The 24,525-nt window shown below is 48.8% G+C and overlaps 1 protein-coding gene across 20 annotated transcripts in view; it reads right to left on the bottom strand.

The window, feature by feature from the left end:
- STIM1 (stromal interaction molecule 1) overlaps positions 1-24,525 on the bottom strand; it is a 101,094-nt gene that overhangs the window by 27,532 nt on the left and 49,037 nt on the right. For all 20 annotated transcript variants that reach the window (XM_083609702.1, XM_083609709.1, XM_083609707.1 and 17 more), the window contains 3 exons: positions 20,137-20,251; positions 11,575-11,686; positions 9,870-9,985 (listed from right to left, as the gene is read on the bottom strand). In XM_083609702.1, coding sequence (XP_083465828.1) covers positions 9,870-9,985; positions 11,575-11,686; positions 20,137-20,251 — 343 coding nt within the window. The remainder of the gene's footprint in view (positions 1-9,869; positions 9,986-11,574; positions 11,687-20,136; positions 20,252-24,525) is intronic.

The following is a 24,525-nucleotide window of genomic DNA, read 5'->3' as shown; positions in this document are numbered from 1 at the left end:
GCTGGTTACGGAAGGAAGCGGCCTGCTGTCTGCTCACATGCTGAATGGAAACGCTCTTGGCTGGCTTGCTGACCAGTGCTGTTTGTTTACTCTCAGAATGGTGTTTTTATGTGAGATCCGAGGGACCTTTCAACCAACATGCTCTTAGGGAGGCCAGTCCTTATTTGGATGGCTGTGGGCAGGGCTGGGTCACTGAGAACTCAGCGCAGAAGAACTTCAAGGCTCTTCTGGGTTGCTGGTTCTGACCCTCTGGTGTTGTTTCCTGGAGTAATTGGCTTGGGAGGCTTGTCTGAGCCATCAGATCTCTGGCACGATGCCCCATTTCTTCTTGTGCCACACTATGATCTGGACCGGGCAGATGACTGGGTGGCAAAACAGAAGAGCCCCACAGACTCCGCCCTGGGTCCCAAATGGACTGCTCCCTCCCTCCCTCCTATCCCCATCTTATTTCACTCTCTGTAATCACCCAATAATTGCTCAAGAGAGTTCCCTCTGAGTCCAGCGAAAACAAGAAGGCGTAGGGCTCAGTCCTTGAAGGGAAATGGAGCACTTCTATTTGTATTGGGTCAATTTTCTCACGGATGAGGTCCCTGGAGCCTCCTGGCCTTCCCAGAGCCCTCTTGATTGCACCAAAAAATCTTTAACTGCTTTGCACTGAATGCTTCTTTCCGGCCATGGTGGTGATGTCTGCTTTGCATCTTGGTGGTGTCTCTGGCACCTACTATGTATTTATTCTGGCACCGCTAATTGTGGGGATGGATGTTGCTTGCTGGCAGGAGCGCAAGAATCCAGACACCATGGCCTGCCTAAAAATGAGAACTAGTGCATAGAATCATAGAACTGTCGGGCTGGAAGGGACCCCGAGGGTCATCTAGTCCAACCCCCTACGAGGCAGGAATCTCAGCTAAAGAATCCCTGATAGATGGTTACCCAAACTCTGCTTTAAAGTCTCCAAGGAAGGAGAGTTCCCCATCTTTGGAAGGAGTTCACTCCATGGTTGAACAGCTCTCGCTGTCAGAAAGTTCTTTTTTTGCGTTTAGTCGGAATCCCCTTTCATGTAACTTGAAGCCATGGGTCTATTTCTCCAGAGCGGGAGAAAACAAGCTTGCTACAACTTCCATGGGGCAGGGCTTTAGATATTTGAAGATGGCTATCTTATCTCCTCTCAGTCTCCAAGCGAAACATACCCAGCTACTCTAACCATTCCTCCTAAGGCTTGGTTGTCACACCCTGGATCATCTCGGTCGCCCTGCTCTACACAAATCCTTCAGCTTGTCAATATCCTTCTTCAACTGGGGTGCCGAGAACTGAAGTAGTTCTGCAGCAGGAGAAAAATGGCATCACAGATATTGAAAGTGAGCCTGTGGTGGAGCAAGTGAGAAGCCTTGGCTTGCTTCTGCCTTGACTTGAGCATCCCTCAAACCCTCTAATGCAGGGGTAGGCAACCTAAGGCCCAGAGGCTGGATCTGGCCCAATCGCCTTCTCAATCTGGCCCATGGACGGTCCGGGAATCAGCATGTTTTTACATGAGTAGAATGTGTGCTTTTATTTAAAATGCATCTCTGGGTTATTTGTGGGGCATAGGAATTCGTTCATTTTTTTCCTCCAAAATATAGTCCGGCCCACCACATGGTCTGAGGGAGGGTGGACCGGCCCACGGCTGAAAAAGGTTGCTGACCCCTACTCTAATGAGTCTCCCTGGGTATCCATAAGGAAGCTTTCAGTCCAGGGGAGAGCAAGGAGCATTCACGGAAGAAACAATTCCTCCTCTTCTTCTGCACTTTCCTCAGAAGGTATTGCAATACAGTCCCTGGGGACTGGATCCAATTTCGCAAAGGCATAATGGAAATGTCCTCCTTGAGAAATGCAGCCGCACAAGAACAGGTCTGGGAGAAACACACACACACACCCTCCACTTCTACTGAGAAGTCTGAAAAAGCCACCCTGCTTCAAATTGAATTCGGGAGGTGTTTAGGAGATGCAGGGGGCTGATAGCTGCCCCTTCGCGTTCTCATAGAGACATCGTCAAAATTGCAGGACGGTGACCCTGGGAAAAGCTGGGCGCACCAGACTTTCAGCTCTGACATTCCTGTGCGCGGTGCCAGGAGGATGTGTCCAGCTCCGTGCTTCACAATGCCAAGATTTTGCAAGTGTTTTGCACTGAGAGAGACGTCATCAGCATCTTATGCTACAGGCAAAGTAACCAGAAAGGGGGTCAGTCCTTAGAATCATAGAATCATAGAATCATAGAGCTGGAAGAGACCACAAGGGCCATCGAGTCCAACCCCCTGCCAAGCAGGAAACACCATCAGAGCACTCCTGACATATGGTTGTCAAGCCTCTGCTTAAAGACCTCCAAAGAAGGAGACTCCACCGCACTCCTTGGCAGCAAATTCCACTGTCGAACAGCTCTTACTGTCAGGAAGTTCTTCCTAATGTTTAGGTGGAATCTTCTTTCTTGTAGTTTGGATCCATTGCTCCGTGTCCGCTTCTCTGGAGCAGCAGAAAACAACCTTTCTCCCTCCTCTATGTGACATCCTTTTATATACTTGAACATGGCTATCATATCACCCCTTAACCTCCTCTTCTCCAGGCTAAACATGCCCAGCTCCCTTAGCCGTTCCTCATAAGGCATCGTTTCCAGGCCTTTGACCATTTTGGTTGCCCTCCTCTGGACACGTTCCAGTTTGTCAGTGTCCTTCTTGAACTGTGGTGCCCAGAACTGGACACAGTACTCCAGGTGAAGTCTGACCAGAGCAGAATACAGTGGCACTATTACTTCCCTTGATCTAGATGCTATACTCCTATTGATGCAGCCCAGAATTGCATTGGCTTGGGTAAGAGGAAAAAGATTAGAAACTGAATTATAAGCATTGAAATTAGGAGTTGCTGGAAAAGTTTTAAAAAGGGATGCGGAAAAGGGAGGTATGGGGAAGTCGTTGAAACAAGGTTTAAGAAAAAGAGGTTAAGAAATTATACGTGTTTATATGTTTGTTTGTTTATGTGTTGTTAGTTGTTAGTTGTATTGTGTTATATTATATGTTGGAAAATCAATAAAAATTTATTAAAAAAAAAAACAGAATTGCATTGGCTTTTTTAGCTGCCGCGTCACACTGTTGGCTCATGTCAAGTTTGTGGTCAACCAAGACTCCTAGATCCTTTTCACATGTACTGCTCTCAAGCCAGGTGTCACCCATCTTGTATTTGTGCCTCTCATTTTTTATTTTATTTTTTGCCCAAGTGCAATACTTTACAATTCTCCCTGTTAAAATTCATCTTGTTTGTTTTGGCCCAGTTCTCTAATCTGTCAAGGTCGTTTTGAAGTGTGATCCTGTCCTCTGGGGTGTTAGCCACCCCTCCCAGTTTGGTGTCATCTGCAAATTTGATCAGAATGCCCTTGAGTCCATCATCTAAGTCATTGATAAAGATGTTGAATAAGACCGGGCCCAAGACAGAACCCTGTGGCACCCCACTAGTCACTCTTCTCCAGGATGAAGAGGAACCATTGATGAGCACCCTTTGGGTTCGGTCAGTCAGCCAGTTACAAATCCACTGAGTGGTAGCATAGTCAAGACCGCATTTTACCAGCTTCTTTACAAGAATATCATGGGGCACCTTGTCAAATGCCTTGCTGAAATCAAGGTAGGCTACATCCACTGCGTTCCCTTCATCTACCAGGCTTGCAATTCTGTCAAAAAACGAGATCAGGTTAGTCTGACATGACTTATTTTTCAGAAATCCATGCTGACTATTGGTGATCACAGCATTCCTTTCTAGGTGCTCACAGACTGTTTGCTTAATGATCTGCTCCAGAATCTTCCCTGGTATTGATGTCAGACTGACTGGGCGGTAATTATTTGGGTCCTCTCTTTCCCCCTTTTTGAAAATAGGGACAACATTTGCCCTCCTCCAGTCTGCCGGGACTTTGCCTGTTCTCCAGGAATTCTCAAAGATGACTGCCAGTGGTTCTGAGATCACATCTGCCAGTTCTTTTAATACTCTTGGATGCAGTTCATCTGGCCCTGGAGACTTGAATACATCTAAACTAGCCAAGTATTCTTGTACTATCTCCTTAGTTATTCTGGGCTGTGTTTCCTCTGCTGAATCATTTGCTCCAAATTCTTCAGGTCGGACATTGTTTTCTTTATTGGAGAAGACTGAGGCAAAGAAGGCATTGAGGAGTTCAGCCCTTTCTGTGTCCCCTGTTTGCATTTCACCATCTTCTCCTCTGAGTGACCCCACTGTTTCTTTGTTCTTCCTTTTGCTACGAACGTACCCATAAAAGCCTTTTTTTGTTGATTTTAACCTCTCTAGCAAGCCTGAGTTCATTCTGTGCTTTAGCTTTTCTGACTTTGTGTCTACACGTGCTGGCTATTTGTTTGAATTCCTCTTTGGTGGTTTCCCCCCTTTTCCATCACGGTGCCTCAGAAGATGGAGTTTTGCTTTCTAGACCTGTCAAATGCTTTTATTAGCAGTGAATCAAGCTCTTGCACAACTACCGCCGATAGACTGTAATAACCTCTCATAAGGAGAGCCTGCTGCTGGATCAGGCCAATGGCTCATCCAGCCCAGCATCCTGTTCTCACAGTGGAAAATCAGATGCCCCAAAGGGAGAACTACAAGCAGGAATCGAACACAAGACCCCTCTCCTGTGGTTTCCAGCAACTGGTATTCAGGAGCATTGCAGTCTCTGACTGTGGAGACAGATCATAGCCATTGCTGCCAGAAGACATCTCTATGAATTGCCTACTCCTCTTTTAAATCCATCTGGGTTGGTGGTCCTCACTGCCTCTTGTGGAAGCAAGTACCATAGTTTATCTCTGCCCTGCGTGAATAAGCCCTTTCGACAGCCTTGCACCCACCTGGTGTGCACTCTAGGGGTGCAGGTTTGAACACAGGAAACGTGGATTCAAGTCCATGCTCTCCTCAAATCTCTGGGCGGCCGGGGGCAAGCCAAATGCTCCAAGAAGCGATCACGCTGCTTCTAAGTGCTGGGGAACTACCAAGAATTCTCCCTTCCTAAAATGTTTGCATTTGCTCACCTTCCAAAGGAGAGCGAGACTGATCTCTGTGAGGCTGCTGCTGCTGCAAAGGAATCCTCCTGGGGCTTCCTCCACACACAGCCCCCCCCCCTGTGAAGCAGCAACGCTCACCAGATGTTCTCGACAGAATGTCTCCTGCATTTGCAGCGCTGCTCTTGTGCTTGCATCCAGCCTGCAGGTTTCCCACTGGGACACCTGCCTGGCCACGGTGAGAATAGGGAGCTGGGCTAGGTGGGCAACTGGCCTGATCCTGCAGGCTCTTCTTATGTCCTTCTGTAATGCCCCAAGGGCCCTCTAAGGAGCAGGTGTGATGAGGAGGCAGCCGCGGCCCCCTTATTTGCTAGTCTCCTCCGTGGTTGAATAAATTGCCTCCGCCCCCCTCCTCCTGCCCACCTGCCTTTTGCACCACGGACCTGTGCTTGCCGGGAGAAACCAAAGCTCCAGCGCTATGGCGACAGGGTCACACACAAACTCCGGCAGTAAACAAACACTGGGGTGCCCTTGGAGACCGAGCGCCGCACAGAAGGAATTTTGGAGCAAGCAGGAACAGAGCAGGGGGCCTCGGCCTGCTCGCAGGCTGCCCTGGGCTCCCCACTTCGACTTCCTGCCCTTCAACGTGAGGTTTTCTGCGTTTGCCCTGCGCTTTCCAAAGCGTGCTGGGATACAGTGACCTCAGCGCCTCTCGGCGGATCTGGCACCTTCCCACAGATCTCCAGCCAAGGCCTGTGCTTATCCTAGCGCTCACACAGACCGACGGTGCACCTGAGGTGACCCTCCCATGGGGTGGGTCGTCGGAAGAGAGAGACTGATCCTCCTGCTCCAGCTTCCCTTCCACCACCAGGCCCATGAGGCACTTTCACTTCCTAGCTCCTGTCACAGGGCTCAAGAATCACACGATGCCAGGAGGAGGAGGCCCAAAGGACGCTGCTGCAGCCACCTCAGTTCCTGGTTCACTTCACAGCCTGGGCCAGTTTCTGTGCATGCAGCACAGCGAGGCCAGAAGTTAAATACTAATGTGCAAAGTGCACAGTTAAACCTCAGGAGGCAGTGATTCAGGGAGGAGAGGGCTATCGATTGCTACTAGCCATGCTGGCTGTCCTCTGTCTCCACAGTCAGAGGGAGAAATGCTTCTGTATACCAGTTGCTGGAAACCACAGGAGTGTTGCGTTCAAATCCTGCTCGCAGGTTCCTGTGAGAGGCATCTGCCTGGTCAGTGTAAGAACAAGATGTTGGACTAGATGGGCCTTTGACCTGATCTGGCAGGCACTTCTTATGTTCTTGTGTGGCCCCTGGCTGCCAGGACCCTCAATAAGAATACAGTGGACGCTCCGGTTACGAACGTGATCCATGCAGGATACACGTTCGCAACCCGCAGCAGTGTGTCTGTGCACACGCAGGTTGCGATTTGGCGCTTCTGCACATGCGCAACCACCGAAACTCGGAAGTAACCCGTTCCAGTACTTCCGGGTTTCAGCGGTCCGCAACCCAAAAAAACGCAACCTGAAGCGTCTGTAACCCGAGGTATGACTGTAGTAATTTTATTATTTGTACCCCATCTATCTGACTAGGTTGGTCCAGCTCCAGGCTTCCAACATAATATAAAAACACAACGAGACATCAAACCTTAAAAACTTCCCTATAAAGGGAAGATGTCTTCTAAAAGTCCCAGCCCCCACTGGGAGAAATCCCCACTTGCCTCCTGCAACCTGTCCCCCCCTATTTCAGCTACTGCCCCAGACTGAGGCTGCCCTGATGCACAAGGAAGGCATGGCAGCGGGGATCGGGAGCATCGGCAGAGCTGCACGAAGGCTGTGGGTCTCCTGCAGGCGGCAAACGGCCTTTCCAAGAACTGCTAACTAATGGGACTCGGCTGATGCTGCCGCTCAGCTCATTACCAGGCAAATGCAACCTAAACACAATGCACTGGACTGTAAATATTTAGAGTGGCCAGGATATCTGAGCCCGATAATTGCAATACTTTGATTAATCGCCTCTTCCTGATCAAAGCAAATGGGTTTCTTCACGGCCAAAGTGCCTTTCAAGCAAGCTTTCTGTTCCTTGGGAGAATAAAAGGCCTAAATTCAGATTCTTCCCAAAAGGACGCGTCTGACATAAGGATCAAAGAAAGGGCCACAGAATCACAGTAGCTTACAGCTGGAGGGAACTCAAGGGTCATCTAGCTCAACCCCCTGCAATGCAGGAATCGCAGCTAAAGTGTCCATGAGTCGGGCCGGAGAGCACAGATCCAGGTCTCCGGTCATCACTGCTAGATAAAGGTAGTGATGGAAACTCCCACCCTCCACCTTGGCCCAATAAATAAACCATTTATTTGCAAACAGGAAATCCTTAATTTTATCCTGGAATCTGTTTCACAGGTTGAGCTCTCCTTATGCTCCCAAGCTGAGCAGGAAGATGGTGAAGCTTCGATGCCTCTCTCTGCCTTCAGTCACCACTATAGCCTCCCACCACTAAATAGCCTCCCACCACCCTGTCACACCTTTACCCAAAATGTTGCCAGTATCAGCAGTATGGAGAGCTTGTGGAGGGATGCCCTCCCTTTGAAAGAACCTAACAAGATCAGGCCATCTAGTCTAGCATCCTTTCTCACAGAGGCCAAATAGATAGATGCCTGGGAGAAACCTGCAAAGCATCAGGTGTCCCAGAGAAGCATCGGTGGCACACCTGACGTTCAACCTGTGAGCCACTCACTCACCAGAGCCTGTGAGCCAAGCAGAAGGAGACGCCAGCTTCGTGCTCCTGGGTTAGATCGATTGCAGCCACTTGGAATCCCACAAGGGAAAAACAGCACTTAAGAATGATAAATAAATCATCCACTTTCCTCTTCAACCACCTCTCTCCTAGAGTACTTGCAGGCCCTGAGGGTTTCCACACCATTTATATGGGCAGTTTAGATTTATTCCCTTTTCAACCAGAAGTTGAAGCAGTCCAGAACCAGCAACACAAGCACTTCTCTGTACGAACATCCCGACTCAACCCTAAGTTGCTCTGCTGCTGCCTAACAATACCGCCCCCCTCCCAGCTTCTCATCTTGCCAATCCAAGCATGGGGGCCCGAGGTGGGTGCGTGGGTGGTTTCAGGCAGCCAAAAAGGAAAAAGGTCCAGGAAATGCATGCATGCAAATTAATCTACCTGTCTGTCTAAGAGATTCCGAATATTCTGGCTACAGATTTCTGTTTTGTCTTAGATGCTGAAGCCACATTTCTTTGGATTTCCCCCTTCCTTGTTCCAAGAAGAAGAGAAGAAGAGTTTGGATTTGATATCCCGCTTTATCACTACCCGAAGGAGTCTCAAAGCGGCTCACACAGTGGCGTAGCGTGGGGGGGTGCAGGGGGGGCCAGCCGCACCGGGCGCAACATCTGGGGGTTAGGGTTAGGGGGCGCAAATCCACGGGTTAGGGGTGCAAATTACTTGCCTTGCCCCGGGTCCTGACAACCCACGCTATGCCACTGGGCTCACATTCTCCTTTCCCTTCCTCCCCCACAACAAAGTGGGGTTTTGAGTGAGGCTGAGAGACTTCAGAGAAGTGTGACTGGCCCAAGGTCACCCAGCAGCTGCATGTGGAGGAGCAGGGAAGCGAACCCAATTCACCAGATTACGAGTCCACCGCTCTGAACCACTACACCACACAGAGTCAAGGCTGGGCCACAACCACTTAAAAGCCAAACCGACAAAGTAAATTCTATGCCACAAATTACCTAAAGGCAGTCCAAGTGTCAAAACCCAACTCCCAAATCACTCTGGCAAATTTTCAGGAAAGGGGGATTTCTTCTCAACTACAGGCAGCCTGCAAACTCTCTCCTCCATTCCATCCAGGCATCAAGTCCGAAAAAGAAGAAAGCTAGAACTAGTGTATAGAATCGTAGAGTCTATTCCAACCCCCTGCACTGCAGGAATCTCAGCTAAAGCATCCCTGACAGACAGCCATCCAAACTCTGCTTTAAAACCCCCCAATGAAGATGAGTCCACCACCTTCCAAGGAAGTCCCTTCCCCTGTTGAATGGCTCATAGCAAAAACTTATGCCTGTTGCAGTCGTTAAGAGTCGTCAACAGGCTCATCACAGCTATCTGCCAATCACCCATTCCCACCACCCTTCTGAGTAATACCCCTCCCCACCTTCTCACTATGTAGAAGGATCTGGCAACTTCTGTTTCAGTGTATCTGAAGAAGTGTGCATGCACACGAAAGCTCATACCAAGAACTAACTTAGTTGGTCTTTAAGGTGCTACTGGAAAGAAAAAAAAAATTTTGTTTTGTTGGACTGGTCATGTTGTGCGGATGCCTGATGATTGTCTTCCAAAGTAACTACTCTATTCCAAACTTAAAAATTGAAAGCGTAATGCTGGTGGTCAACAAAAGAAGTTTAAAGTCTCCTTCAAGGCAAATCTAAAAAAAGTACTATAAACACCAACAACTGGGAAACACTGGCCTGCGAGCGCTCCAGTTGGAGAACAGCCTTTACCAAGGGTGTGGCTTTGGAGATGCTCAAACTCAGGACAAAAGGGAGAAACGTGCTAAGAGGAAGGCACGCTTGGCAAACCCTCACCATGATCAACTCCCACCCAGAAACCTATGTCTCCACTGTGGAAGGACGTGTGGATCCAGAATTGGCCTTATGGACTCACTGTTAAAACCATGTTTATGGAAGACAATCTTACTCTGCTACAAGGGATCACCGAAGAAGACAAGGAGTCCTTGCAGGTTCCTGAGTGCCTAGCGGAAGTACCCCAGAGGTGTTCCCCATCTACACATGTCAGCTGACACACTACACCCACATACAGTCACGTGACCACAAGAACATCACTCACAGAGAGGCGGCCCAAAGAGCACCGTGTCCAGGGCTTTGAGCTGCAGCTTCTGCCTGTGGCTCCTGTCAGTCATCTTCAGGACAGTTCCTGTCATGGTGGCGTTGGTGATTGCCAACCTGCGGGGAAGAGGGAGGCGGAGGAGGTGGTCACATCTGAAGGGCATTTGGAGCAAAAAACACAGCTTGGCCAGGTAGCCCCTCAGGCAAGCTCTGCAAGGACCGGCAGGCAGGTAGGAGATTAACAGGCAGCTTCCTGGTCGTTCACAAGGATATTTTGCACCAGCTATTCTCACTTCATAAAGCAGGAAAGCTTCCTTTGCTGGGATATCTTCTCTGCTCTTGCTAAACCCAGGGAGCTAGTTTTTAGCCCCCACAAATGTGTGAGAATGAGAAAGTGGCCAGAGGGATAATGTTATTTACAGTGGTGCCCCGCAAGACGAACGCCTCGCAAGACGAAAAACCCGCTAGACGAAAGGGTTTTCTGTTTTTCGATGCGCTTCGCAAGACGAATTTCCCTATGGGCTTCCTTCGCAAGACGAAAGCCCATAGGGAAATCTCCAGGACAGCGGGGAAGCGCAGCACGTCTTCCCCACTGTCCTTGGACCTCCTCCGAAGGCTGGCGGTGGGGCGGAGAGACCTCCTCCCGCCGCCAGCCTTCGGAAGGCTCCTCCGAAGGCTGGCGGTGGGGCGGAGAGACCTCCTCCCGCCGCCAGCCTTCGGAAGGCTCCTCCGAAGGCTGGCGGTGGGGCGGAGAGACCTCCTCCCGCCGCCAGCCTTCGGAAGGCTCCTCCGAAGGCTGGCGGTGGGGCGGAGAGACCTCCTCCCGCCGCCAGCCTTCGGAAGGCTCCTCCGAAGGCTGGCGGTGGGGCGGAGAGACCTTCTCCCGCCGCCAGCCTTCGGAAGGCTCCTCCGAAGGCTGGCGGTGGGGCGGAGAGACCTTCTCCCCGCGCCAGCCTTCGGATGGCTGTCCTGAAGACTTGCGGTGGGAGGAGGGTTTTCCTTCCCACCGCCAACATTCAGAATGCTGTTCTGAATGTTGGCGGTGGGGAGGAAAAACCCTCCTCCCACCACAAGCCCCGGGAACAGAGGAGAAGCGCTGCGCGTCTTCCCCTCTGTTCCCGTACCTGTCCTGAAGGCTTGCGGTGGGGAGAAAAGCCCTTCTCCGCACCGCCAGCCTGGCAAGCGGTCTCCATAGGAACGCATTAATTGATTTTCAATGCATTCCTATGGGAAACCGTGCTTCGCAAGACGAAAAACTCGCAAGAAGAAATACTTGCGGAACGAATTAATTTCGTCTTGCGAGGCACCACTGTATTACATTTATTGCAATACTTCTTTATTATGTTATGCGTTTTTGTGTTTTGATATTGTAAAGCACCCTGTGATTCTCAGATAATAAATAATAATAAATAATGTGGCATTTATATCCCACCTGTGGGGTAGAGGTTAGTCTGAGAGGCAGCGAGTGCCCCCCAGGTCACCCCAGTGAATTTCATGGCTCAGCAGGGATTTGAACCCTGGTCTCCCAGGTCATAGTCCAACATTCCAACAACTACTCCACCGCTGGCCCATCGACACTATACGCCGAAAACAGGTTTGAAACTGACTTTGCCAAGCTACTGGGGATCTCCAAGCAGCGCTCTCACAAAACCCTGGGAAGCCACAGGCCAAAACCCAGCCTCCTTTTTTGCACCCCCGGAACTGACCTTGGCATGGCATGCCCAGAGAGCTGCAGCTTCCTGAAGGTCTCTTCGTACTGTGGCAGCTCCACGTAGGTGATAAGCCACTGCACCACCTCATCGACGGTCCAGTTGTACACTGAAAAAAAGGTGGGAGAGGGCAAGTCAGTGGCTGAACGAACCAGCAGCCGGTCTTCAGGCCCCACCATCTCAGCTCACGTCTCCAGACCTCCCACCTCTCTCCTGTCACTGTCTGGCTCATCCATCTAGCTTTATTGTGTTTTTGGTGCCACAGGATGCCCCCAAACCTCTCTGAACCAACAGGAATATGCAGAGAGGAACATAATTTCAGAAAATGCTGGCAAAGGCTGGGCCAATTGCAGGCTCTACAGTAAATCCTATGAGAAGGGGCTAAAGGGACAGGGGACGGGGGGGGGGAGGTCAGAGAATGTACAGAAGGATGTCAGACCAAGGCAGGGCAATGTAGCACAGCGGGAAGAGTGTTGGATCAGGGCCTGAGAGACCAGGGCTCAAATCCCTGCTCAGCCATAATCGCGGGCAATTTGCTAACTTGACGATAAAGTTCAGTCTCACACCAAACCATGCAGTCATCTGTATGTCTGCAGAGAACAGCTGAACCAATAAACAGGCTTTTCCCATTTTGTTTTTTAGTATGGCAATGTCATTGGTCCACTTATTTGGGCAAAATTAGAAGAAGCCCTCCTTCAAGGAGGAGACAAGGAGGAAAGACTCAACATGACAAAAAACAGACTGCTCCTCTCCTCCTGCCCCTGACAGCTCAGGAGCGTCAAGGCAGCCAAGAGAAGAAGATGTGGAAATCAGTTCTTAAAAAGCTGCTGTGAACTGGGAAGGAGCCGGAGGGTGGTGGCAGAGAGAGACAGATGGAAAGGCAGTGTGGGCGGGTAAAGAAACTTAGGATGCAGCAGCTAAGCATCTGACAACACCCCCCCCCCGAAAGGGAATATGGGATCTCTGCCTGAAGCCATGGGACTCTGGGACCTGCTCTCACCAACAGTAGGGAAGGAGTCAGGACCTCTGTGCAAACTGTGCTTTTATTTATTCATATCTGGAAAATTTACACGCCGCTTGGTTGTAGTAAGCCTCAAAGCGGTTTACAAGAAGATAAAGCAAGAAAATCAATAAACATTTGCAACGTATGGAAGTTAAAATATGAAAATAGATTAAAAATCCACCTCAACTTTCTGAGCATCTGGCTGGGCTTGTTTAAATAAAAACAGTGATATCAATAGGCAGGGAGTTCCAAAGTGTAAGGGCTGCCACACTAAACGATCAAGCTCTTACAAATGTGAGCTACAGGTCAGGACTACAGAACTAGTATCACCATCATGATTTATATTCCTCCTTCCCCCAAAAGAGCTTAAGGTGGTGTACACAGTTGTCCTTCCCGTTTTATCCTCAGGACAACCCTGTGAGGTAGGCCAGGCTGAGAGGGGGTGGTTGGCCGAAGGTCATCCAGGGAGCTTCATGGCTAAGCCACCATTTGAACCCTGGCCTCTCCCAGGTCTTCCTAGTCCAACACTCTCTAACACAGCCACGCTGGCTCTCTTGAGAACTTCATCCAAAAGCAAATACTGAGGGGTCAAAGCTACTGGGACCAGTATGGAAAGATAAAATACAGCTATATTAAGGTTTCAATCATCAACAAAATGGAACCTGGTAAGTAGATTGCAGGGGGCACTCTTGACAGACGACTTGTTCAAGTCTGTCCACATATAAATTGGGGTGCGTGTGCACAAGATAGAGCCATGCAGGTGCCCATAACAGTACCGTGTATTTGTAGAGAACGGCTTATTTAAAAAAAAATGCTTCAAGTCAAAAGCAAGGCTGCCACAGTGGTTCTCACTTCTCTGGAGGAGGTTCATTAGGAAGTCCGAAGTGCAGAAAAACCCTTAAGAGCCTGATGTGTGGCATTTCAGTGGGAAAAAAGTGGTTCCCTAAGTGTGTAGTGGGATTACCTGGAGGGCCAACAAGAGGCAATGGGGTGCTGGAGGTGTAAATGACTTTGAAACACGCTGGGATACCGGGATCAAGCTAATCAATGTTGTTGAATGAATTGAACTAGTTTCAATTGGCTTTGAATGTATTTGCAATTAATTGTTACTGTTCTGAATCTAATTGGGCTATTATCTTCCACAGAGGGTTGTGCAAACTGCTACTGGCACACGCAGAGCCTCCCTTTCAGTGCAACATCATTCACTGCCCTTTCACAAATGCTCAGTTCTATATGCTGGCAGTGGAGCAATTCCACTCTGAGGAAAGGTCTGGGACTCTGCAGAAAAGGCAAGGAAGAGGCGACATGCTTGAAGTTTACACCATTATGCACAGAAAGTACATAGAGAAAAGCCTTTCTCTCTATCTCATAGAACTTGTGGGCATCCAGTGAAGCTTAATGCTGGGAAGAAGCCCTTCCTCATGCAGCAGAGTTAGACTGTGGAACTCCCTCCCACAGGAAGCAGCGATGGCCACCAACTTGGATGGCTTAATGGGACAGATTCGTGGAGGAGAGGGCTATCGATGTCTCCTAGCCAGGCTGGCTCTGCTCTGCCTCCACAGCTGGAAGAAAAAATACTTCTGAATACCAGTTGCTGGAAACCACAGGAGGGGAGAAAGTGCTCTTGTGCTCCAATCCTGCTTGCAGGTTCCACAGGCATCTGGTTGGCCCCTGTGAGAACACGATGCTGGACTAGATGCTGGACTAGGCAATCGACTTGATGGCAGGATTTAAATAAACATCCACATTATTAGCATCAGAAAATGCTTGGAAGATAGTGAAATAAAATGATGGATTTAATTTTATTTTTATGTTTTTAAGGTTTGATGTTATGTTATTAATAACTTTTTCTGTTGAGAGATAGCAAAGCGGGTGAAAATAGAAACAAACCAGAAATGCAAGTTGGGGGAAGTCGTGGAGAGGAGGGAGGGAGGAATATATAGTAAACCTTAAGAATTTGAGATGTATGTAATGAATGAAAATGAAAAATGAATAATTTTTTTATTTTTAAAAGGATGCTGGACTAGATGGACCATCGGCTTGCTCCAAAGGCTCTCCTCCTTCTGTTCCTCTGCTCCATTCAGCCCTACAGGACTCCAGAGCGCTCACTTCACCAAGCTCCTCGGAGGAGAGAAGAATCCTGCAGCCGGCATGTGGGCAGAGGCACTGCAGCCAAGCCACCCCTTTGTTTGTTCAGACAATTTTGGAGGCAGACGCAGGTGGGCGGGGAAGGAAGAGCCTGGCAAACAGCCAGAGCCTGGCAGCAGCATGGAGTAGAAGGGCTTGGCTGGGGATGGCTGGTCGCTTCTTGCTTGCTAGCTTAGTCTGGGGAGGGGGCTGCCACAGAAATTTAAATCCAGCCGGGGGTGGGCGTGTTGTGCAACATGATAGGAGCGGCTTTAATAAGGCAAAATAACTGCTATGGGGAAACTGCCCTCGGCTGAATAAGGCTTGCACCTCAGAGTACATGCAGAGAGACAGGGCGTAGCAGGGAGCATGTGAACGCCAGTCTCCTCTGACAAGAAGAGGCGGTTTAAAATGCTGAGAAGGGGTGGATGAACTTTCCTTCAAGGAGGAAGATGACCTACCCGTGTCCCTGTGCATCTACATACTTCAGTAAGCGTAATTGTATTTTATTGTTGTTTTGTTATTGTTGTATTCTTCTGCTTTCAAAAATGTTTTATTGTATGCTTTTCCCTTTTCTTTCTTTCCTTACTTTCATAGAATCATAGATTTGGAAGGGACCATGAGGGTCATCTTGTCCACACCCCTCGCCACGTGCAGGGACTTTTCACCCAATGAATCTTTGCTCAGATAAAACTAACGGTGGGCTGGAGACCTTTTCAAAATGCAGGACCAAGCGGTGGACAACTGCTCTTTCTCAAACACAGTGGACCTCTGCTTGCTTAAATGCTGAGCAACCCATGATGCTGGAATGCTCTAAACCAGTGTTCCCCAACTTTGGGCCTCCAGCTGTTTTTGGACTACAACTCCCATCATCCCTCGCTAGCAAGACCAGTGGTCAAGGATTATGGGAATTGTAGTCCAAAAACAGCTGGAGGCCCAAGGTTGGGGAACACTGCTCTAAACAACTGCTGAGTAGACCTACTCTAGAGTTGTCCAAACCCTGGGAGGAGTCTAGTCAACTTGCCTGAGATGCTGAGAGGGGCAGGACCCACCACTGGTGATTCTGAGAAGAAGGAAAGGGGCCATCTCTGCAGGTTGACACCATAACTGGGCTTTCCTGGAGTGCACTTTGGAAACGAGTGGCAATAGAGACACCTCCCAGGCAATCACCCCTTCAGGCACTAACAAAGTGGAGTCTCACATAGCTTTAATTCATGCATTTGTTTTTAAAAAAGCAAAGGATTGCTGAGTTGGAAGGGACCCCAAGGATCATCTAATCCAACCCCCGACAAGGCAGGAATCACAGCTAAAGCATCCGTGACAGATGGCCATCTAACCTCTGCTTAAAAATCTCCAAGGAAGGAGAGCCCACCATCTCCCAAGGGAGTCCGCTCCACTGCCAAACAGCTCTTACTCTCAGGAAGTTCTTCCTAATCTCCTTCCTTGCAATTTGAATCTATAGGTTTGGGTCCTACCCTCTGAAGCAGCAGAAAACTAGCTTGCTTCGTGCTGATAAATATTGACTGCTTTTCTACCAATGGTTTTAGGGACGCGGGTGGCGCTGTGGTCTAAAGCACTGAGCCTAGGGCTTGCCAATCGGAAGGTCAGCGGTTCGAATCCCCATGACGGGGTGAGCTCCCGTTGCTCGGTCCCAACTCCTGCCAACCTAGCAGTTCGAAAGCACATCAAGTACAAGTACAGTGGTACCTCGGGTTACATACGCTTCAGGTTACAGATGCTTCAGGTTACACACTCCGCTAATCCAGAAATAGTACCTCGGGTTAAGAACTTTGCTTCGATGAGAACAGAAATCATGCTCTGGCGGCGCGGCAGCAGCAGGAGGCCCCATTAGCTAAAGTGGTGCTTCAGGTTAAGAACAGTTTCAGGTTAAGAGTGGACCTCCGGAACGAATTAAGTATTTAACCCGAGGTACCACTGTAGATAAATAGGCACCGCTCCGGCGGGAAGGTTAAAGGCATTTCCATGCGCTGCTCTGGTTTGCCAGAAGTGGCTTAGTCATGCTGGCCACATGACCCGGAAAAACTGTCTGCAGACAAACACTCGCTCCCTCCGCTACTAAAGCGAGATGAGCGAGCAACCCCACAGTCGTCCGTGACTGGACCTAACGGTCAGGGGTACCTTTACCTTTACTACCAATGGTTACAGGTGAGGATATAAGAGCATCCCCTGCCCTCAGACAGCACAGCACAGCAGCTCCAGTGACTGTGCTGTTGGGCTCTGCCTCCCTTCCGAGAAGATGCCTTAAACGGCTCAGGACCGCAATAACTCAAGGACCGCCTTTCCCCATATGAACCTACCCAGTCCCCGAGATCATCTTCTGAGGCCCTCCTCCGTGTGCCTCCTCCTCAAGAGGTTCAGAGGGTGGCAACACGAGAACGGGGCCTTCTTTGCAACGGCTCCCCTTCTGTGGAATGCTCTCCCCAGGGAAGTTCACCTGGCGCCTTCATTATATACCTTTAGGTGCCAGGCAAAAACGTTCCTTTTTAACCAGGCCTTTGGTTGATCTTATTGACATCTAACGCCCTTTTAAAATATGGCTTTTGGAGGGAGGGGTATTGGGTTATTGCTTTTGGTTTGATTTTATATGTTGTGATCTTCTTGTGGACCGCCCTGAGACCTCCGGGTATAGGGTGGTGAATAAGTTGAACAAATAATAATAATAAAATAATGACTTGCAGCGGAGGCTCTAGCCAGCTTCACGACGAGGACACAGGATCTGGCAGCAAAGCTCTCTGACTGCAGCCGAACTTTTCTACTGGGGGGAAAACCTGACAAGTACATGAAGATTAGAATGGGTAGCAGCCAGGGGAGATTAACAAGGCCATAAAGGCAGCAAGAAGTATCAGCATCGGGGAAGTGTTTGCTGAGTGTGGCAGGCAAAGGAGCTGCGGCCTTATCTGGAGGCACTCAACACCCTCTGCACGACTGTGGCACTTCAGGAGAGCAAAGAGCGCTGCAAGTCTTCTGCTCTCACTGCCGCCTTGTCTAGGATGCTTCGGTGCTGGAGAGCGGATAGGACTCTGAAGAACACAAGAGGCACCTGCAGGATCAGGCCAGTAGCCCATCTAGGCCAGCATCCTGCTCTCACAGCGGCCAACCAGATGCCTGTGAGAAACCCACAAGCAGGATTTGGGCACAAGAGCACTTTTTCCCCTCCTGCAGTTTCCGGGAACTGGTATCCAGAAGTATTTCTGCCTCTGATTGTGGAGGCAGAGCATAGCCAACCTGGCTAGCAGCCATCAAAGGCCCTCTGCTCCCCCATGAATTTGTGAGAATTCCTGCTCCGTGATTGCAGTTATCACATGATGGTGTATGTTTTGACTCCACAGAGTCGGGTGTTTGTGTTACTGGGAAGTTTTTAACGTGTGATATTTTATTGTATTTTTGGTTTTTATGGAAGCCGCCCAGAGTGGCTGGGGAGGCCCAGCCAGATGGGCGGGGTATAAATAATAAATTATTATTATTATTATTATTATTATTATTATTATTATTATTATTACTGTGTTCCGTGAAGTGGGACTATTGTCCTTTGCTCTTTTTCTCTTTGCTATCTGATGCTAGAGGGAGAGGGAGCCATGCTGAAGTGCTCCGTGTGTCTTTATATGTAAATAAAGTAGATTAGCCAAAATGCTTCGCGCAAGCTGCGAAGACTCTGCGGATCCCTAAGTGTGCCGGTGTCTGTTGGCATCGGTCGCTGTAATGTTCGGGCTGAAGAAAGCTTATGAAGCTCCTGAACGATCTCGACCAGAAGGGAGGGAACATGCCAGTCGGGCATGTGTCTCTGCCAAGGTCCTACTCGAGTGAAGGCTGAACTCCTGACAGAATTTGCCCGATCCTCTTTTATGACCATCCAAGTCAGTGGCCATCCCTGCCTCCTGTGGGAGGGAGTTCCACAGTCTGACTAGCTGCTGTGTGAAGGAGGACTTTATTTTATCTGCCATGGGTCTTCCAACACTCAGCTTCCTTGAAGCATCCTGCAACTCTAAGCAGGGCAGCGGAACAGGAGTGTGACCCCCGCGTGTCTCCTGAAATGCCTTAACCGTTTACATTCCCCATGCCTTGCAACTGAACATCTGTGGTGGGACTGTCCGTTAGTTAATGAATTCTGGAAACAGATTGGTATAGAAATATCGGGAATTGTGGGTAGGAAGGTGGAAATATCTAAATTAATGGTTCTTATTAGCCTGAGTAGCACCGAGTTAGAAACCAAAGAGGAATGTAAATGGGTAAAATTGATGGTAATTGCAGCCAGACAGGTTATAGCGAGTAATTGGAAAGAGCTAGGGGTGAACCAATAGAGGAAAAAACTGAAAAATATTATAATTTTAGGGTTTAAGGTCAGTGAGAAGGAGGAGGATTAGAAGATATTGAATTATTTGGGTAGGTTTGAACAATTTGGGGCAATTAAAATGTTAAAAGTTAAACCTTGTGGAGGGAGGAGTGTTAATGTATATAGAATTGTACATATGGTTGATTTGCATATGTTATTATTCATTATGTATACCCAATGTATCAGCCGCCTGGGGCGGTTTCACTGTTTGTTGTTTTGGTTGTTGGTAAAAATTTTAAAAAAAATAAATGCGGAAAACAAGATTAAATATACAGGATTAAACACACTAGTATTTAATCCAGGCTCCTAATATTCCAAAATAGTCTCAGACGCGCCGCAGCCCTTCCCACTCACGCCCAGGGCCTCCTGTGACTCACTACTGAACCTCGCTCATTCTTTATCGCCACAGGAAAGGCGGGCAGTGCGGGGAGGGGGGAGAGGCAAAGAGATAATTCCCCCATTTATTATTATTTTTAATTTGCATATTATTTTCAGCCTGCCTCCTGTTCTACTGTAGCGGAGGAGTCGCAAATGCAAACTCGGTTTTTAAAAATGCAAAAGTTGAAACCGGTCAAGGGCTGCACTGGAGGAAGCCACAGGCCAGGCAAGAGGGGCTTTGCTGAAGGAGGAGGAAGTGGCTTGGCTAAGGCGCAAGAGGTTGCTAGAGAGAACAGGAGAGGGAGGGAGGAGCAAAGAGGCAGATTTTGAACATTGAGGACTTAAGAGCCTGCTGGAGTTCCACAGTTTAACTCTGCACTGTGAGAAGGACTTTCTTCCCTCTGTCCTGAATCTTCCAGCATTCAGCTCCATTGGATGCCCACGAGTTTGAATGCTATGAGGGAAGGAGGCTTTTTCCTCTATCTACTTTCTCCACGCCACAGATAATTGTGTAAACATTTATCATGCAGCCTCTTACTCGCCTTTTCTCTAAACTCAAAAGCCCCCAACGCTGCAGTCTTTCTTCGCAGGGGAGTTGCTCCACCCCCTTGATCATTTGGGCTTCCCTTTTCTGAACCTTTCCCAACTCTGCAGTCTCCTTTTTTGAGGTGAGGCAGCCAGAGCTGGATGCCAGCCTTACCTTCGGACGACTTCCAGGCCTTCCAAAGATCTTCCACGCTGATATGCTTATCCTCCCCATGGAAGGTGCTGTGTTTGACCGTTGGGTCGTGGTAATTCAAGTCTTCCCTCAGGAACTGGAGGGGAGAAAAACACAGCCCCAAGTCAACCAGTTGCACAAAGGCCCGTGTTTATCAGCTCCATCTTGTACGCAGGATGAGACCCTCCCTGCCCACAGACTGTCTGGCCAGAGTGGTACATGCTCTGGTTATCTCCCGCTTGGACTACTGCAATGCACTCTACGTGGAGCTACCTTTGAACGTGATCCGGAAACTACAACTAATCCAGAATCGGCAGCTAGACTGGTGACTGGGGGCGGCTTCCAAGACCATATAACACTGGTCTTGAAAGACCTACACTGGCTCCCAGTATGTTTCCGAGAACAATACAAAGTGTTGGTGCTGACCTTTAAAGCCCTAAACGGCCTCGGCCCAGTAGACCTGAAGGAGCGTCTCCACCCCCATCGTTCTACCTGGACACTGAGGTCCAGCGCCAAGGGCCTTCTGACTGTTCCCTCACTGTGAGAAGCCAAGCTACAGGGGACCAGGCAGAGGGCCTTCTCGGTAGTGGCACCCGCCCTGTGGAATGCCCTCCCACCAGATGTTAAAGAGAAGAACAATTACCAGACTATTAGAAGACATCTGAAGGCAGCCTTGTTTAGGGAAGCTTTTAATGTTAATAGGTTATGGTATTTTGGTGTTCTGTTGGAAGCTCCCCAGAGTGGCTGGGGAAACCCAGCCAGATGGGCGGGGTATAAATTATATTATTATTATTATTATTATTATTATTATTATTATTATTATTATCATTATTATTATTATTATTGATGTTTTCATTTTAACAATGACTGTAAGGGCAACTAATAGTTTGTTGGGTGTAGACAGGGCAGACCTAGGTTCAGAAACAACAAAGGAACTGGTCTGGGGGCTGAGCTACTTCACAGGGCTGCAGAAAGAATTAACACGCAAGAGCATGGTTTTGGGTAAGATATTAAACTGCAAGTCCCCAAGGAACTGGGGAAGCATCACTTGGAACACAGTAAGAGTCTGCCTGGATCAGACCAATGGTCCAACTAGTCCAGCATCCTGCTCTCACAGTGGTCCACCAGAGGCCTGTGGGAAACCTGCAATCTGAGCACAAGAGCAGCACTTACACCTCTTGTGCCTTCCAGCCACTGCATTGCTGTCTCCCAATTATGGAGACAGAGCCTAGCCGTCCTGGCTAGTAACCATTGCTAGCCCTCACCTCCATGAATCTGTCTAACCCTTTTTCAAAGCCATCTGGGTTGGTGGGAGAGAGTTCCACAGTCTGACTGCACGCTGCGTGACGAAGGACTTCCTTTTGCCTGTCCTGATGTGTCCTATTCACCCCGCTCCTTGTAAAAAAAATCACCAGCTTGTTTCTCCTTTCGGCTTCCCATCAGTCCGCAAGGCCACCAGTTCCTCATCCCAGGCTGCTAACCTTTCCTGGAAGCCTTTAAGAAGGGTTTTTTAACACACACACACACACACACACAACAAAACAAAACCAATTGCCTTATTTTGCATGCTTTTACTGATGTCCCTGCTCTCACTGTTGCTATGCAAACCTTTACTGAAAACACAGCTGTTCACCTGAGTGATGGGCTGGGTTGTCCCCATTTGCAGTTCCTTAATGAGGCCACTGGCAGAAACGCAGCTTTGCTCACTAGACCTGTCCTGTCCCCCCATCACAAACGCCTTACTCTGCTACAGTGCTTTGCAGAGAAGCTAGAAAAAGGAGAGATGGCCTTTCTAACTGCTCCCATGGGAGATGAAAAGCAGCTGTCCACGTGGAGGCACAAGCGTGCAAAAGCACACCTAGCGGATCTGCCCAACAAGCGAGCAAGGCAGGCGACTCTGACCCTCTGAAGAAAAGCAAAGGTAAGTCTGCCAAGAAGAGGAAATCCATTCGCCGTGCGCAAACTGCAAATTCATCTTTGCTGCCGGGAGGCTAAGAATAAACTGCAGCATCACGTTCCTAAGCCACAACCAGGACAAGCTGAATAGGCTGCGTCTCTTTTTTCCTCCAAAGTTCTTAGCACCTGCCTATTAAAAGGCTATTCTGAAACTCACAGCTTCGGAGATGTGTGCAAGGGCAAGCAAAGGTGGCTCCCGAAACTCAGCCGCGAGATCAGGGCTCTCAAGTGTCTCTTTGCAAAGCCACACCTGAGCCCTCTCAAGGTTAATCACCACAGACCCCCTTCAACAGGCAGTCGACAGAAGAGCAGCATTTGCATTTCTCTGCTTAGAGGTCCAAAAAGGTCAGCAGATGGAATGTCTTCCAGGCTAGTCATATCCTTCACTTCCTGAATCAACTGACGCCCAGGGACTTTGGATTCAGGAGGGATATTGGCAAAAGTGGAATATATCACACACGTGCATACACACACACACACACACACACACACACACACACACACAGCCTCCATTCACTCTACCTTCAGAACTGTCATGACTTTTATCTTTTCCCTCTCTGTCTGCAATGTCAGATACCAGGAGTATCTAAAATCAAAGAAACTTCCTCTTCAGTTTGCACAGATGATATCTTTTTAGACCAATTCTAAAGGCATTACATTAACCCCCCTTCACATCATGCTGTTGTTTTGAATGAAAACCACAACTGTTTTTGGAAAGCTACACACATTTTACAACCACTGACTTCCGAGTTGTTAACAGTCGCCAGTTCTATAAAATCTATTTCTACCCTCACCCAGACCACACCATAATTCATGAAATAATTCAAGATAATTAACCTGAAAGGTTCCAAAGGATGGAAACCTTCCCACTCCTGATCAGTTTTTGTTGCTAGAGGTTTCCATCAGTGAAATCACCGTTCCTTGTTACAAGCATCCATAAATTTATCTCTTTTAATATACAAAGGGCTTAACCCTAACCCTGGATTTCAGCTATAAATATATAGCAGAGCATAAGCTTTTAAGCACACTTCACACTTTGAGCAAAAGGCCTCAGTAAACCAGTCACTGGTTCCATATTTACAAGATATTCAGAAATGAAAAGGGGGTGTTGACAATGAGCCCGGCCAAACACACCCCTTCCAACTGCAAGCCCCCCTTAAAAATGCCCTCTGGTGGGGGGAAAACAGCTTTCGCCCAGCAATGGCATGGAATGAACTTGAGGGAGGTGGTTGGGGGGAGTTTCCAAAGGCTCAGTGTCACTTTTGAGAGAGCCTCTTATCAAGTACTCCTCAAAACAGTGAGGGCACCCAGAGCAAGACCTAGAAAGGGTATTTTTTGAAAGAGAGTGAGCTGTATGGGGAGACACAGTCCTTGGGAGTCTCCTGGGCCCTGATGGTCTGAAGGCTTTCCAAGTCAATGCCAGCTAAGGTGTCAGAAGCTTTTGTGGGCCACCACTCTATTCATCAGATGCTCGAAGAAGCTACCTTACTGAGGAGGTATATAAATAAGCAAACCCTGCCTTAGGGTCAGTGGAGTGGACTCCCTTGGAAGGTGGTGAGCTCTCCTTTTGTGGAGGTTTTTAAGCTGAGGTTGGTTGGCCACCTGGTCAGGGATTCTTGAGACGTGATCCCTACGTTGGACGCATGGATGAGATGACCCTACAGCTCTATGATTTTATGACTACAGAGAGGATATATTCAGATAGGGCTTATCCACCTGGGAAGGGAGCCCACACAGGAGAAGGAAAACTCCTAAACCTCTGCTGCCTTGCAGGAAATCTGTGGGAGGAGAAAAGCCACAGGAGTAAGCCCTCTGAAACTCCAGAGTTGGGTTCCTAAGGCAGTTGGATGACATCTTGCATGCCTCCTACCAGCAACTCCTGCGGCCAAGATGGTGCCAAACGTCTTGCTTCCCTTTCCTTTGGACTATAACAGCGTGCCTGAGAGGGGGGTCTTGTCATCTGGGTAGCTCAGGACCTCCATACACATAGCCCAGGCTTGCACTCTCGGGAGGTCACTTTCATACTGCTAACACAACTCTCTCTACGCCAGTGTGGTGTAGTGGTTAAGAGCGGTAGACTCGTAATCTGGTGAACCGGGTTTGCTTCCCCGCTCCTCCACCTGCAGCTGCTGGGTGACCTTGGGCCAGTCACACTTCTTTGAAGTCTCTCAGCCCCACTCACCTCACAGAGTGTTTGTTGTGGGGGAGGAAGGGAAAGGAGAATGTTAGCCGCTTTGAGACTCCTTCAGGTGGTGAGAAAGCGGGATATCAAATCCAAACTCTTCTTCTTTTTCTTTTCTATCTCTCTTTCTCTCTCTGTGTGTGTGTGTGTGTGTTTGTGTGTAATACCAAATACCAAAGGGCAAGCAAAGCAAAGCACCATTTTATAGAGAGATGTGGCATGGCAGAAAGCAG

The sequence above is a fragment of the Podarcis filfolensis genome (assembly GCF_964270895.1).
Source record: "Podarcis filfolensis genome assembly, chromosome: 4".
In the NCBI taxonomy this organism is placed as follows: Eukaryota; Metazoa; Chordata; class Lepidosauria; order Squamata; family Lacertidae; genus Podarcis; species Podarcis filfolensis.
Note: the sequence above shows the minus strand (reverse complement) of the source record. Positions and strands in the feature narration are given on the sequence as shown.